The sequence below is a fragment of the Pavona decussata genome, unplaced genomic scaffold, assembly GCF_977016875.1.
Source record: "Pavona decussata unplaced genomic scaffold, jaPavDecu1.1 SCAFFOLD_186, whole genome shotgun sequence".
In the NCBI taxonomy this organism is placed as follows: Eukaryota; Metazoa; Cnidaria; class Anthozoa; order Scleractinia; family Agariciidae; genus Pavona; species Pavona decussata.
Genome location: NW_028145595.1, coordinates 963708 through 980781, shown reverse-complemented (window position 1 = coordinate 980781; position 17074 = coordinate 963708). Strand labels below are relative to the sequence as shown.

Here is a 17074-nt window from a genome sequence, read left to right as displayed (position 1 = left end):
TTATACTGCAGACCAAATTCAGACATTTTCTGAGCTAACGCTTCAAGTCAATTAAGGTCGGCACACACGAAGGGACAAGTCCCTGCGACTTATCCCCGTGGCTAGTCCCGGGGACCAAGTCCCTCCGTGTGAACTACCCATTTTCATCAAAAATTTAGTCGCAGGGACCAAAATTTGGTCCCTGCGACTTATCCCACGAATTCAAACCATGTTTGAATTTCGTGGGACAAGTTCCCGGGACTTGTCCCCTCAAATTATGCTGGTCCCTGCGTGTGAACTGTTCGTGGGACAAGTCCCTGCGACAAAATGAAAATAAACCAATCGCTGATCAGTATTTTCGCTCCCATAACCCCTTACGAACTTCGTTTCAAGATGGCGGCCGACGGTGAGGTTGAACAAGTATTTTAGTTTTGTTTGTATTTAAGGCCTTGTTTGAAAAGCTGCTGTTTTTTTTTTTGTTCTGAATCAGTAGTACACCGAACTCTTAAAGAGAATAAAACGTTTTGGAAATTGTAAATGACTGACTAATTTTACAGATCGACAATGTGCTGTTTTATTGACGTGTACTTGTATTTCAATGTTTTGCGGTTTTAAAATTTAGTAACTTCGGTTTCACTATTTAGAACCGCTCCTTTTTTGTCTCTACGTTTCTCTACGTTTCCCTGAATTTCAGTGAAGGCGCCCTAAATTTTGCTATATTTCAATGTGTAACAGGTCTCCGCGTGTAGTTGTCCCCGCGACTTGTCCCATCGTGTAAACCCTACGGCGGACTAGTCCCTGAAACAAGTCCCTGCGACTAGTCCCCTCGTGTGTGCCGACCTTTAATAAAGCAACTTCATCCTCAATGTTAAGGTTGGAAAAAGGTTTGCGTTACGAACTTCCTACAAACGAAGCTTACGATGAATTTTGCAACATCCAAAGACGCAATCAATATTATCGACGCCTTGTAAAAAACAATTAGTCCATGCTCTAAAACATTCCATCAGTCCATACTCTAAAAAAGTTCCAACATGAGCACAGCTCTTTCACTGAGCGCCGACTACCGACGAAAAGCGTCGGCTCCTCGGCAATGGGATCACAGTTCATTGAGAACATGACGTGAGGACTTGGGGAGGGGAGGGTGGATGACTGAATAGGCTAGTAGTCTGACGTTGCTGTCACAATTCCAGGTAACCAGCCCACGGCAGGAAATTGTCTCGTCACTGAGATTAGTGATGACATTCAAGTTGAATGGAATGACACCTGCGACCTTGGCAATGGTTTAGTGGGTTTAAATAATTACTACAGTCAGTGTAGTATGACAGTCTGCACTTAAAACACGCCACTGACGAGTGAAGGAAAACTGCACAATTTGAAAAACGCTTGAACTGTTTTCGAACCAAACTCTAGAAAGAAAGAGGTTTAAGAGGTGAGTTATTTATGCAACTGTAAATAAGTTTTTTTTACGTTTCTGGTAGGAATAATCGAGTCTAAACAGCTCGCTCGCAAACCTAACCACTTGGGAACTATCATGTCATCAGTATGGTTAATTTTAAGGGCTATTAAAAATCAATGGGGTTTGACACAGGTGATGAATGCTAGCGAGGAGATCATCAAAGCTATCTTAAGGGGGAGGAAAGTTTTCTTCCTGAGATAAGTGATGAATTTCGACTCAAGGACGCTTCATCGTGAATTTTGGGTTAAGATTTTGGACACTGGAACATCCTTCAAATTAGCTTGAAAAAAAAAAACACTTTTGAAATTAACAAAAGCAGTGGACGAGACGTACGAAAATCTTAAACGTAAAAAAAAAAAAGATAAGTGTTAGTGTTAATTCGTGGGTTTTTTAGCCGTAACTCTGCACTAAGAGTTCAAGGTCGATGGGAGAGCTTGGGACTGAGTCACGTGACGAGCGTCGGCTGGTGAGAGTTTGAGCTCAAACAAGGCAAGAGTTTCGTTTGTTTTCGATTCGAAATAAAAATTTGGGCACTTTAAACATCAAGAATGTCGGCTATACAGGAAAGACAAAATAGATGTTTCTCGTTGAAAAACAATCTTCCAGCACTTCATGAGATAAATAACTTTTTTTTTTCGTATACAGACAAAACGAGCCAGGTTCAACATGCTTGTGAAAGACGCGCTCGAAAGTATGGACGAATCAAACCCACAAGACCAGCTTAACCAAGACATGCGTTTAAACTGCGTGCAGGTTGCAAGAGAGCTGCGTGTTGCTGGAGACGCTCTGGAGACACGTTTTCACCGGCGTTTTCAATGGCGAATCCAACTTGAAAATTTCACATGTTTGGAATTTTTTAAAGAACTATTATCGCAGATGTTGTTGAATCTTCTCATTACCTGGAGATACTGGAACCAAGATTAAGCTCTGTCACGTGATTGATACGCGAATTATCACATGAAAGACGCATGTATATTGTATAGCTATTGTATAGCTATTAAACAATTAATCATGAAAGCTTGATCAATACAGATCTAAAATGCTGCAACGACATAGTGACTGCTGTAATTAATTGAACATGAATTTTTACATGATAAAAAATTAGGCATGCATGTATTATTATATAAACATCTATAAACGCTTGTACAATATAGGTGTAAGTCCTGCCACAGCTAAAAATCGTGAGATCACTAGTTTTTGGAAGCATCTCAGATAAACGTAGGCGTTTTTAATTGCTTTATTTCCGGGCTTAACACAAAGCGCGTGTCACGCAGTTTCACGTGACAGTCTTGCTTTGGGCTTTAAGTTTCAGTTTTGCTACTTCATGTTTTTTTTATAAATTAAGAAAAACTTTTATCTGATTTTCAGGTTGGATAGTTAATCTTTCTTTCTCGTTTAGCCCTATTTGTAAAATACAGTCAACTCCCGATAACTCGAACCCTCACTAACTCGTACCTCCCGCTAAATCGAACCAATTCTCCTTTCCTTTCAGGTCATTTTCTGTATAATTTTACCCTCGATAACTCGAACTTCCGATAACTCGAACCTTTTTCAATTTTCCTTGAATGTTCGTTCAATTTTGTACGCATTTTATTTAATTTGGGGGTCATAATACTGCAAGTAAAAATGTACAGAGTAAACATGTATTTATTAATAAACGATTGTTCAAAGAAGATTTTTTAAAATTCTGCCAAAACTGATGTTTTGCGAATAAAGGAAGAAAAAAAGAAACAAGTGATACATACATGAGAGTGAGCATATGAGGTAAGCTTTTAGAAGAACAAACGAACAAATAATCTAAGCAAGTAGAAAAGATTTTCGAGGGGCGTAAAAAGCCGTGTTATGTCCGTTCATATTCGGTGTTATAACCACTTTTTGATCTTTGGATGTCTGCTTCACCAACATGCAAGATGAGCATTGCTAATTTGTCGGGAAGCGCCTCGCAAGGGTACTTGTGTCCCGTTTGCGCTCTCCCTTTTGGGAAATGTTTTATATTTTTTTCTCATGTCTTTTTGCTTTCTTTATAATTTGTTTCCCAATAAAGTTGATAAACTAAAAACTAAGCTATTGTTTCTTCTAGCAACCAATGAAATTGTCCGAGACACTGGTGACCTGTCACGAACTTCACACGTGCTCGTGCGTCACGCGCGCACGTAGGCCATGACTAGACAAGGCTCAGACAGTTATCTGTTATATCACAGCAAGACGAAACATGACCAAAACTTAACTAAGTCAAGTTTTGTGTGCTGGCGTCTCTTGCTTCAGCTTTCAGACAAACCGCTACAACCGTTATGATAGTGTATTTTTGGAGAAGAAACTTCCCTTGCATTCAACGCAAGCGTTGTTTACTAGAGTATCCCATATCGTGCAAAATAAGAAAGATGTGACATCTATTTTTAAACATTGCGCCATTGAGATATGCTCTAATTAAACCCAAGTATTGGGCTATTTTTAACCTGCCTGTGTGCACAAGAAATCACAAGATATAATTAGTCACGAGAAAGAGGCCAAAAGAAACCAATTTTGGTATCATCTTGGGCACGTGATTTTACTTTAACATTTTTGATTTGCGTGCTTTTGAACAAAGTACGTGTCACGCAGTTTTATTTACAGTCGACACGCTGCTGGGCTTTGAGTTTCAGTTGGGATATTTCACGTCACTGGAAAATTGAATATTTTCCTTTAAGAAAGACATTTTTCAGCTGTGATAACTGTTTCATTAAACCTTGTGACGTCAACATGTGTTCAAATCATTTATAAGCTGTACATTTTCCTTGCATTTATATTATCGAGAGAAAAAAAAATTAAAATTAACTCATATCAACTATAACTCCACTGTCCAAATTCGAGGGTTTTTTTTACCAGAAGCTCGTGTTTCTACATAATTCTCTCATTTTTGGGGAGGCGATCATTTCCGGCCGTGAAGTCTCGCTTTGGGCTTTGAGTTTCAGTTTTGCCACTTCATGTTTTTTTTCTAAATTTAGAAAGACGTTTTGTAGTTATCTAATTTTCAGGTTGAATAGTTAATCCTTCTTTCTCGTCTAGCCCTCTTTGTAAAATACCAATTTTCCTCAACTTTGTACGCATTTTATTTAGTTTTTGGGGTCATAATACTACAAGTAAAAATGTACAGAGTAAACATGTATTTATTTATACAGTAAACGTTTGTTCGAAGATTTTAAATTCTGTCAAAACTGATGTTTTGCGAATAAAGGAAGAAAAGAAGAAACAAGTGATACATACATAAGCGTGAGCATATGAGGTAAGCTTTTAGTAAAACAAACAAACAAATAATCCAAGCAAGTAAAAAAGATTTTCGAGGGGCGTAAAAAGCCGTGTTATGTCAGTTCATATTTGGTGTTATAACCACTTTTTGATCTTTGGATGTCTGCTTCACCAACACGCAAGTTGCGCGTTACTTCTGATTTGTCGGGAAGCGCCTCGCAAGGAGAACTTATGTTCCGTTTCGCGCTCTCCCTTATGAGAAAATGTTTATATTTTTCTCGTATATATTTGTTTCGTTTTGTGTTATGTTTCCCGATAAAGCTGATGAACTAAAAAGAAAAAGAGAAGAAGAAGAAGAAGAAGAAAGAAACTAAAGTATTGTTGCTACCGGTGACCAATCAAATCGTCTGAGACACTGGTGACCTGTCATGAACTTTACACGTGCTCGGGCGTCAAGCGTGCGCGTGCGCCATGACTAGACACAAATGGAGCGTGTTATTTAAAACCCGATTAAGCCGATCCTGGGTTAACGTGAACTTTGATTCGAGTATATTTACTAATCCGTGAGGATTCGTCCAAAAGATTTTTGTGCCTTAGTTTTGCCTTAGACTTTTCTTTACCATAAGCTTGAAAAGAGCTTTTGAAATCATTTTTAATGAGCGAGATAAAAACCTTGGTTACTTGTAGTTGTGGATTAGTGTCAATCGGCTTTCGAGCAACCGGATCCAGACGGTTGTCTGTCATCACAACAAGGCAAAACATGACCCAAACTAAGTCGCGATTTGTGTGTTGGCGTCTCTTGCTTCAGACAAACCAGGCCACTAATACCCTTTTGGTAGCGTATTTTTGGAGAAGAAACTTGCCTTGCGTTCAACGCTTGCGTTGTTTACTAGAGTATCCCATATCGTGCAAAATAAGAAAGATGTGACATCTATTTTTAAACATTGCGTCATTGAGATATGCTCTAATTAAACCCAAGTATTGGGCTATTTTTAACTTGCCTGTGTGCACAAGGAAGCACGAGATTTAATTAGTGAAAAAAAAAAAAAGAAAAAGAGTCAAAAGAAACTAATTTTGGTATCATCTTGAACAAATGATTTTTCTTTACATTTTTGATTTGCGTGCTTTTGAACAAAGCACGTGTCACGTAGTTTTATTTACAGTCACATTGGTGGGCTTTGAGTTTCAGTTGGGATATTTCACGTCACTGGAAAATTAAATTTTTTCCTTTAAGAAAGACATTTTCCAGCTGGGATAACTGTTTCATTAAACCTTGTGACGTCAACATGTGTTTAAATCATTTATAAGCTGTACATTTTCCTTGCATTTATATTATCGAGAAAATCAATTTAAAAATAACTCATATCAACTATAACTCCACTGTCTAAATTCGAGGTTTTACCAGAAGCTCCTGCTTCTACATCATTCTCTCATTTTTGGGGAGGCGATCATTTCCGGCCATGAAGTCTCGCTTTGGGCTTTGAGTTTCAGTTTTGCCACTTCATGTTTCTTTCTAAATTTAGAAAGACGTTTTGTAGTTATGTAATTTTCAGGTTGAATAGTTAATCTTTCTTTCTCGTTTAGCCCTATTTGTAAAATACCAATTTTCCTCAATTTTGTACGCATTTTATTTAGTTTGGGCGTCATAATACTGCGAGTAAAAATGTACAGAGTAAACATGTATTTATTAATAATCGTTTGGTCAAAGAATATTTTAAATTCTGCCAAAACTGATGTTTTGCGAATAAAGGAAGAAAAGAAGAAACAAGTGATACATACATAAGCGTGAGCATATGAGTTAAGATTTTAGAAAAACAAACAAACAAATAATCCAAGCAAGTAAAAAAGATTTTCGAGGGGCGTAAAAAGCCGTGTTATGTCAGTTCATATTCCATTACAACTTCACGCCGATTTAAGTGTGTACCCCAAATTTTGGGGTCGTTAAGTATTCATATATTCAAGCTATTGTTCTCTCTTTTGTCGAACAATTTCCGACAATAGAGCATGTTTCCGAAGATCGCAAAGCCTTTGAAGTAGGTGAGATATTTTATCTTTTGTTTTAGAGTTTTCTGCTGGCCTGTGGAAGCTCCCTGGGGAGGCTAGAGAAGTGAGTCAACATGATCACATCGACTCACAACGCGCCGCTCCAGTATCGAGAGTTTTAAAAACAACTTCCCGTCCTGCAAACTAACGAATAATTAATAAACACATTTCGTTCGCTAAACGGATACATGGATTTGCCGATTTGTTTATCTGTCATCTTTAATGACAGCGATCTATAACAGATTCTCGCTTTTCAGCTAAAAGTTAGAGCATCGCTAAATATAAAATGTAAATAAGGTCAACTGAAAAGAGCGCGTGCCTACATAGGCCAAAGAGCTGATGTTATTGTTTGTCAATGCGTCATTAAGTATAATCAGAATGCGACTTCCACGCTGAGTTTCCCTTTTGTTTCTTCCTTTTTTGGTCTGATATTTTGGAATCTCTTCGCTAGAAGCAAGTATTTTAGAAACATAAACTTAATTACGATCGACCACGTCTTCACTCGTAACAAACAAAGCGCACAACATCAAATACCAGTTTGCTTACAGTGAATTACAATTGGAAGTCTTTTGACTCTTTCATAGCTCCTAAGGTGCTTTCTTTAGGGAATACAAATCAATGTTTTAGCGTTTTTCGTTAAAAAAAGTTATCATTAAACAGACGGTATTGATTTCCACGTGTCGGGAAGATGATGATGCCGTGCACAAATTTAATTAAGCATAATAACTTCGCCGCTCTAAGCACCGCTTGGCGAAAAACATCGAAAGTCGGCTTACCGTGATCAAAAAACACCACGTTTAGGATCTCTTTTTAAAGCTCTCAAAAGACTCTTCGTTCACTGTTATAAATAACAGCTTAAAGTATTTTGCGAAGAACTTAAAACCATCAAACGTCTGCAGTGATTCCTCACAGTTCCTATTGATAACAAGAACAAAGGAAAACTCTCGCAACTTCGCGGCTCAAGGCTGCTTAATTAGACAATTGTTCCTGTCTTTTGAATTCGCATCTTGGTCTTCCTGCAAAGTTCTCACCTTTTCTCAACCGAGTAAAAACGAGCTAATTTCGCGGCTGCCGAAGTGAATGCCCAAAGGAATAAAGAGAGCCTTCAGGCAACAAAATCCAGCGGAGTCACCCATTTCTCAATGACACACTTAAATCGGCGTGAAGTTGTAATGTCGGTGTAAATGACCACGTTTTGTTCTTTGGATGTCTGCTTCACCAACACGCAAGATGAGCGTTACTTCTGATTTGTCGGGAAGCGCCTCGCAAGGAGAACTTATGTTCCGTTTCGCGCTCTCCCTTATGAGAAAATGCTTATATTTTTCTCGTATATATTTGTTTTGTTTGTGTTATGTTTCCCGATAAAACTGATGAACTAAAAAGAAAAAGAGAAGAAGAAGAAGAAAAAAGAAACTAAAGTATTGTTTCTACAGGCGACCAATCAAATTGTCCGAGACACTGGTGACCTGTCATGAGCTTCACACGTGCTCGGGCGTCACGCGTGCGCGTGCGCCATGACTAGACACAAATGGAGCGAGTTTTTTAAAGCCCGATTAAGCTAAACCTGGGTTAACGTGAACTTTAATTCGATATATTTCCTAATTCGTAAGGATTCGTCCAAAAGATTTTTGTGCCTTAGTTTTCTCTCTCTTTTCTCTACCATTAGCTTAAAAAGAGCTTTTGAAACCATTATTAATGTGCGAGATGAAAACCTCGGTTAACTTTGAATCGTGGATTAGTGTTAATCGGCTTTCGAACAACCGGGTCCAGACGGTTGTCTGTCATCACAACAAGACAAAACATGACCAAAACTAAGTCGCGATTTGTGTGTTGGCGTCCCTTGCTTCAGACAAACCACTAAAACCCTTTTGGTAGCGTAATTTTGGAGAAGAAACTTGCCTTGCGTTCAACGCTTGCGTTGTTTACTAGAGTAACCAGGAGCTTATAACCCGGAGCCTCCATCTCCCATACTGACCCTACGACACAGCGTATTTACACCTTGGGTTATTTTTGGAACCACTTTTACTTGGATAATATTTCGCGGTCGGACACACCCCTATCCCGCCCACAGCTTTCAACCAATCAGGTGGTTGTTTTCATTTTACCTTTATTACGCATTCATTAAAAAATGGCGGACCAAAGCGAGTGCTTCTCTGATAGTCAATCTGAAATTTCAAACGTCAGCGATGAACTTTCTTCGCTAGAATCAAGCTATTCAGAAAGCGAAACTGCTGAAACGGACAGTGGAACTAAGAATCCCTCGGCTAAAGGTTCAAACTCTGGTACAAAGAGACCCCAAGCCACGAACACGACCGCACGTGGAAGTCGAAAGAAAAAAGCCAAAACTACCGAAAAAAGTGTTGCAAGGGGAATCAGCTTTGCCGAAATGGATGAATTATCATCTTGGGTTTTCTCCGCCGAAGAGGCTAAGAGAGTAGAAAGCGAATTGCGCCAACGGCTTTTAGAATCAACCAGATTGAAAGCTTTCGAACAGCGCAGAAACTTCGCGTTGCATTTGACAAGCGAAGGGCAGAAGGACAATTTCAGCCTGTTGATCGTCGGCTTTTGCAGGAAATTCGCTACATTATCAAAAGAGTGTTATAGTAGTAATGTACCGAAAGAGAGGAAAGCTGCATTCTCCGTAGCGTGGATGAAAATGTTATCTAATTTCCAGCCGGGAAAGACGTCACAAGAGAGGATTGTTATCGAGCGTTGTTTGCCGGCGTCCAAATCATTCTCCCACGAGGATGTTCATTCAGTCCTCAGTGTTATCCACGAGATGGTGTACACATTAATACACGACCACGTTCGATCACGGAAAGAGCATTCCACTGCTGAGAGCAGTAGTAGTGCGAGACAGCTGAGCAAAGAATCGGACGATACATTGTACCGATATTGTGGAGCAGCGCTTCAAAGAATGTTGAAATTACGCCGAGAATCCCTGGCTGGGAAAAAGAAGCGCATAAAACCGTCTTCTGAAAAAAGACCTATTATGACTAAAGAGCTGGAAATTTTGGAGGGTCTTGTCATGAAAGACAAATCGGGTATTTCCCAGAGTTTAAAAAACCTAGACGCGGGCAAGTTAATATTTCCTAGGGATGAACTTATATTTTTCTTGCGTTCGGTGGACAACGAAGTTCGAGAATTCACCACAGACAGTAATTTGCGGAAATACCCATCAAAGTTTCTGCAAATGTGTCAGAACTGTGTTAAAAACAATGAGCGTTTGGAAACGGATTTTAGAGAACTTGTGGGCTCATTGCTGCCCGAAGTTGAATGTGCAATGGAAGCATCTGTTGTAGACAGACTTTATCGGGTACTAGTTTCGAAGCTAGCAAACACGAGGATAAACGAGTTTCTTAACGCTAAAGTTGAGAGAGATTTGAAAGTACAAGGAAAAGTGGTGGACGCAGACGAAATGCTTAGACCTAAACTAAAATCATACGCGATAGTTTCCAAGCGCAAAAAAAAATGAACAATGGATGACCTTGCTCGCTTCATATTACTAGCAATGGCACGTGAGGTATAATTACGCTTTAATCGAGTTGGCCTTTGGAGGTAAATTAAGCCTGCGTGGGAAAAATGATGTAACAACAACAAACTTTAACTTTATTTTGCCTACGCAGGATTTTGGTCATATCCTGTAATTTCATTCCGGTAAATTCTACATTGCTCAGGGTCATCAGGGCACGTAATTTGTTTAGCAATCAGATAAAACTAGTCGTTGAATAAAATTTTGTTGTATGAATGTATCATCAACAGTTAGCTTGTAATAAATTCCTTTATTTGAACATAGTATGTACAGTAACCCCTTATTTGTATGAAAGGTATTTACATGGCCTAGGTAAAAATTATTTCCTTACATTGTTCATTATAAAATTAATTGTTATTGTTTGTACAAAATTAAGTCACAACATAAACTGTATACTTTCAATATTCCATAGAAGCAGTGATAAAAGGCACACAACAAATTTACATGAATTCAATCCATGTTAATGTGCCTGTGAACTGCTGTACTGAGTGAACATCTTTCAGCATTCTTGTATATTCAAGAATTGCAAATTTAAACGAACTTGCTATTGATATGACTGCCCCACTGTTGGTTCCAATGTCTTGGTGGCTGTCAATAAGTGCACATATACCACTTTGTTTTATGAAAACACCAACAGTTCGATTACATCCTATCATAACACCATACCTATCTTTGGTTAAGGACTGGCTCACATGCTCAATCAATTCACTGAACTGGTCCGCATCAGTAAACCCATATAATGGGGAAATGGACTCAATGCAGCATTCATCACCAGCGGCATTCACTACATCCTCGACATCAAGATACACTGCAGTGTCACCATATAGTTCATCATATAGTGCATTTCCTTCGCATATTGCATTGATAAATGAATTAGTCCAAATTTGAGGCAGCTGTTCCCAAAGAAGAGAAATGTCGAGTTGTTCTTTGAAACAGTATGCCCCAAATTGTATCGCTATTAAAGTGCAAGCATTACTACCTTGCCTCCCTCCTATTGTTGACTGAGAGATCTCCAAGGGGAATTTATACTGGCATAAGTTATTATTTACACGGTTGCCTTTGACCTGGATTAAATGACTATTTACATGAGAATGTTCTCCATCTAAATTCAAAGTTACATCACGGTAGCCTGTCTCAGAGTTTTGGTTGACAACTACCTGCCCTTTCCTGTAAATGAACCTCCCAAGACTAGGCCCATAGTTCAAAGCTGAAAGGTTTCCCCCACTGGTGTGCTTTAGAACACTAAAAACAGATTCTAAAGCACTCCCATTTATTCTCAATGGGCTTATAAAGTACTTCCCATCTGGAGACACATTCGTGAAAAACCATTCACAGAATGCAAGAAAGCCATAGACAACAATTCGCAGGAGGTCCCATGTCTGAAAAAAAGTGGCATGTTGTTAGTGCGTTGAAAGTTACAATACAATTGAGCAGTTCAATTCACATGCAAGTCCTCAAGTGGATGCTCACTGAGCATAACTATACTATAATTTTCAAGACGTGTCTGCTGACAGCAAACAATACATCACAAAGTCTCTTACCAGTAAAACACCTCAAACACATACACATGTGCACATATTATATAAATTATGTTAGCTGGAACAGTGCAAAGAAAGATTAAGTGACACTGACCTGCCAAGCAAGAAATCTCTTCTGCCTTGCCTTCTTTGAGTTATCAGGATACACTGTTGAATAGATATACAAATATAAACTATTTAATACAAGAAAAAAAGTAGAACAAAATTACTGTAAGTACACAATAAGTGTAAGTACACAATAATTCATACCCCAACAATAAATTTTAGGGCAATTATACCAAGAATTTTGCGGCCTGTTGAAACTCCTTTATTACTTACATGAACAATATTTATTTGTACATATACCACAGAAGTAAATAGTACTTTATACACATTCTGATTTATTATGCAATCTCTAGGTATAAATACCCATGACTATTCACCTCCATCTCAGTGAAAAAAGGGTTAATTATTACATCTGATACCAGTCATTGGATAATAAATACTATGATCAGGGTTGTCAGATGTGACTGATAATACAAATGCAAAATTGCCACTGTGTTATCCTGAGCTGTAAACACTCAAGGGAGTTTGGCACATTTGAAAGCACTCATGGCATCTGTAACCCTACTAGTGGTAGAAACGTTTGAATTTGTCCATGCAACCCCATTATCACAGCACAACAAGCAACCATTCTGTAAATTATAAATAAACATAAATACCTGTCTCAGAGTGGGTATTGTGCCATCCTTCAAAGAACTCCATGCCTTTTCTAATATTAGCCAGGACAGGGCTCTGAAGACTGTTTATCCTCCGCCGACTCAACAATCCTTCTTCAAAAATGAGGTTGCAGGCATCTAAATATCTTGCTACTTGTTGTGGTGATGGGCCTGTGAGATCCTTGATGGCTGCTATCATAAATCGTTGCTGAAATTATTAAAGGAAGCATTTACCGGTAAGCATAAAATGAACTAATTTTAAACCTGTCCAGTGTATTTTCATGTCTACCTGTTTCTTGATCAGTGCACAGAAGTATAAATCTTTTACTATTAAATGGGAGCCGCATGTGATTTTAACCTGATTTTTAGACTGCTAGGGAGGGCCTAACTGTACCCTAAACAAGACTAGACTGCATGCAAGGCAGCACAATGTCATATGATATAACTATAAGCTATGTGGTCATATATTCAAGTCCTTAATTTTTGACAGCTAAACTTTAATTCCAAGCATTATTTTTGAAACTGCTTGGGTTCGATTTCATGCACGCCAATATCATGTACCTGCATAATCTTGGCTGGTCTCACATTCAGACGAGTCCAGTTGTCTCTGTACACAAAGGCATATTTCAGTCCAGGCACTTTGCGGCTTCTCCCAGTTTCAGCTCTAGTCATTTCTTCTCTGAAAACCTTTTCAATGGTTTCCCATCCAAATGTTGACCCCGCACGAGTGAATGATTTGGAACCATTAAGCCTGGAGCTGTATAATGCTGCTATCATGTTCTTTAGCTAAAAGAACAAAAAAAATTATGATAATATATCATCATTATATTATTATTTTGTGCATACTCATGCCGAAACATGTTCATTCGGTTCCCACTATATTTCTACCTGTCAGTGTCTGTGATGGTCGAATCATATTTACAACACTAACAAGTCTAGATTACAAATCATAATGTACAATGTAAATTTTCATCATTGCAAAGATCAACAAGAAGTGCAGGTAATGGACTGTCAAGTAGTTTCAAAACTGTAAGCTGTTGGATCTGAACAAAAAAAAAATCCAATTGAAACTTTATTAAATTGGAACACCTTTTTGTTCATCTTAAGAATTACAACCTGATGACTTGGGCATATCATGACAAATATGGGCCTGCCATAGGGATCCTCTGGATTAGGAAAAGAAATATCCAAGAAAAACTTATCACGCAAGTTGTCAGCTGCCTCATTTACTGGAAGTTCTTTTCTTTCATAACCAGTAAGGATCTTCAATACTGTGAGGTTAGAAGAAGCTCCATCACACAGGATGATTGCCACTTTGAAGCCATATGATGTGAATGCTTTCAAGCACAGCATGACAAATTCTTGGAGAGTATTAGATGTGATGGAAGCCTCAATGGGAAAATATGGTCCCACTAGATCATATCCAGAGGTGAGATCTCTCCATAAGAACTGTATGATGTAGCTGGCCTTCTTGGCACCACCTTCCACTGTGGAGGTGTAAACATCATGCAGCACTTTTAGCTCATCCTCCGGTATGGTGAAGCCTGTTATTCCTCCACCCTTCAAGTTCCAGGCAACCTTCATTTGGACCTGAAATTAAATACCAAAGGTACATCAGGAACCAGATCTACATCCACAATCTGGATGTGTCTTGGTATCACAATTCAACCATATGTACTCTATATACCTTAACTTCATCCCACATCATTACTCCAATTCCAAGTGGTCTAGGATGATGGTCATTCTCTCGCTGCTCTTGGTAACTTTGAAATTTACAACTCTGTGCCTTAAGGTACTCCTCATCGATACCAGCATTTTCGGCGCCATCTTTCAAAACTTTCCTAAGGACTTTAGAGCAAGGAAGCTGAAGGATTTTGAGACCATGAAGTGCGTCAAATGCAGAGGGGCTTCTGGTGAAAACTGCAAGAGCTAAGAAGCAATCATAAAACCATGCAATAACAATATAAAGGTAGTCATAAATATTAGCAGCAAAACATCAGAGAAGCTGCATGTATGACCAAGGCTTCCACTGTGCATGGCAAATTGAGGATGTAATTAAGGATGAATTACATAATCAAACAATGTTGTTTCAAAGCAAAATTGATGCAGATTTCTAAATCAAAGCCATTCTTAGAGCTTACCAACTCGTATGGTAGCCAGGGACCACCTGTTTCCTCTTTTACCAGTTACTAAAAAGCAAATGAAAAAGCAATAAGCCAAACACATGCACCTGACCTGACCTATTTCTGTTACATTGTTAATGATCATAATCTACCTTTTCCTTAGTGGAGATTTATACTATTTACTATTTAAAGTATTGAGACCAATGATTTGCTCTCAATTCTATGTGCGATAGCTGATTTGGGATGTGCCCTTGTCATTTATCACATAGTAGGAACTAATCTCAGCTCATAATCTAATTATTAATGAGAGATACAACAACTTACCATTTCTTTGCTGATCTTTAAAGAAACTTACACGGTCCTTTTTCCACACTTCTTCCAAGATAACACCAGAGGAATTTCCTTTGTTGTCCTTTAATGCATTTCCTTCCATCACTATCTTTTTCAATTCGTCTTTCCCATCTTCTGAATCTTCGATGGCTTCTACAAGTTGACAAAGCTCAATGGATTGGTTCTCTGGAAGCTCAATTTTGGTCTTCTTGTAGAACCGGTCAACTCTCCTTTTAAGGCGCAGTCGGTCATTCTTCAGATGGGAGTAGCGCTTCTGTTTGCTGTTCGGAGAGAGGTATTTGATGGGATAGTTGCTCGAAGGGCTTTGACGTTTACATTTAGTTGGTGTATCGACATTGTTTTTTTCAGTAATTCGCCGTTGAACATAGCTATGTGCTCTGAGACATTCTCCACAAACATGAAACCTTCTTGCATCAGACTCATCCTTACGTGCTTGGGAGCTTGGAACATGCCAAACTTTACAAGAAACCGCCTGCACAATCTTAACAGGGTCTGCTAGTACTCTCACATTTTTAGGAATATAACCCAGTTTACCTTCAACATCTTCTAGACCAATTAGACCAGGACACAACGCGTGGTACTGGGTAAACCAACTAGAGACTAGAGAAAGCACTTCTTCACAACTGAAAGGCGAAAGTTTCCCTTTTGACACATCCTGAAATTCATAGATAGGACACTGCAAACGCCAAGAACCATCGGGGAAAATGACAAGTCTTACCGGCTGGAAAGGTCCCGTTTCACTGCTGTACGTATGATCCTTAGATGGGTAAACTACTAACGCTGATGAACCAGGGATGTCATTATTTTCTTCATGAAGAAATGGCGAGTAACGATCGGTCAAGGAAATCACTTCGCAAATAAATCCAGATGTTTTCAAATTCCCACACCACTCGTCGAGTTGCCTTCGTTCTCTGCTCGATGAATCACCAGATTCCTTTTCGGTACTGAGTTTTCCCTGGATTTTCTGTCTCAAGAGGCTCTTTATTGAGAGAGGACGTCCTTCAGAAGTCGAAGGCGAGCTCGAAGTAGAGGCCGGAACATTGCCATCGTTGGAAGGCGTACAAGATCCAGAATCGTCGCTCTTTTTCGCAAACTTTTCCTGCGTCTGATCTCCTGAAAAAACTGTTTTGCCAAAACGCTTCATTTATAAGTTGAAAGACGCTACCAGCAGCGGAAGCCAAGATGAAAATCAACTTCTGCACAAGCTTTTTGCTAACATTCACGGACACGCTGGAGCGCACACAACGGTGTGTTTAGTATTCCTCAATTCAATTCTATTATTCATATAGTCGATACGAACGTGTAAAAATGTAAAAGAACCAACAGGAAATGAACGAAAAACCTGTATCCCCTCAAAGACAAGACGCCTCCACAAGCCCAAATGTCTTCACGCGGACACAAACTTCCCGGCCATTTCCCATCGCTCTTGTACATGAAGATCACAAAACACCGCATTGTATCATGGGTAGTTTATTAGGAAAAGGGGGGAATCGACGAGAGCAAAATAAAGGACTTGGAACGGTGGAGTTGCGCTACCACCTCCTTGCAAAACTATTGCCTTCTGTCCACCATTTTTTTTTCAATGTTCAAATGCGGACGCAAAAGGTATCATGTAACAAATTTCGCGGGAAATGCTCAATCCTAAAAATAGCCCAAGGTGTAAATACGCTGTTGCCCCTGTATAGGGTAGATGGAGGCTCCGGGTGATAAGCTCCTGGAGTAACCCATATCGTGCAAAATAAGAAAGATGTGACATCTATTTTTAAACATTGCGTCATTGAGATATGCTCTAATTAAACCCAAGTATTGGGCTATTTTTAACTTGGCTGTGTGCACAAGGAACTACGAGATTTAATTAGTCAAAAAAACAAAAACAAAAAAAACAAAGAGTCAAAAGAAACTAATTTTGGTATCATCTTGGACAAATGATTTTTCTTTAAAATTTTTGATTTGCGTGCTTTTGAACAAAGCACGTGTCATGTAGTTTTATTTACAGTCACGCCGGTGGGCTTTGAGTTTCAGTTGGGATATTTCACGTCACTGGAAAATTGAATATTTCCCTTTAAGAGAGACATTTTCCCGCTGTGATTAACTGTTTCAATGAACCTTGTGTCGTCAACATGTGTTTA

At 38.9% G+C, this 17074-nt stretch overlaps 4 protein-coding genes across 5 annotated transcripts in view; 2 read left to right on the top strand and 2 right to left on the bottom strand.

Annotated features, from left to right (window-relative positions):
- The window catches only part of LOC146462578 (mitogen-activated protein kinase kinase kinase 1-like), a 145519-nt gene that overhangs the window by 41377 nt on the left and 87068 nt on the right, over positions 1-17074 (top strand). The gene's annotated exons all lie outside the window — the stretch shown is intronic.
- LOC146462589 (uncharacterized) lies at positions 8661-10186 on the top strand. Its single transcript, XM_085085489.1, has one exon. It carries the CDS (start codon positions 8832-8834, stop codon positions 10176-10178), a length of 1347 nt encoding a protein of 448 aa, XP_084941615.1. The 5' UTR covers positions 8661-8831; the 3' UTR covers positions 10179-10186.
- Positions 10672-13255, bottom strand: LOC146462588 (uncharacterized). The gene is made up of 4 exons (XM_085085488.1): positions 13033-13255; positions 12475-12679; positions 11868-11920; positions 10672-11614 (listed from the first exon to the last, which is right to left on the bottom strand). The coding sequence occupies exons 1-4, from the start codon at positions 13246-13248 to the stop codon at positions 10676-10678; spliced, it is 1413 nt and encodes a 470-aa protein (XP_084941614.1). The 5' UTR covers positions 13249-13255; the 3' UTR covers positions 10672-10675.
- LOC146462587 (uncharacterized) lies at positions 13481-16396 on the bottom strand. Of its 2 annotated transcripts, XM_085085486.1 has the most exons (4): positions 14919-16396; positions 14613-14660; positions 14159-14400; positions 13481-14061 (listed from the first exon to the last, which is right to left on the bottom strand). In XM_085085486.1, exons 1-4 carry the CDS (start codon positions 16087-16089, stop codon positions 13483-13485), a joined length of 2040 nt encoding a protein of 679 aa, XP_084941612.1. In that variant the 5' UTR covers positions 16090-16396; the 3' UTR covers positions 13481-13482. The 2 variants fall into 2 exon arrangements, with proteins under 2 accessions (XP_084941612.1, XP_084941613.1); XM_085085487.1 differs by lacking the exon at positions 14613-14660 and having other exon boundaries at positions 14159-14226.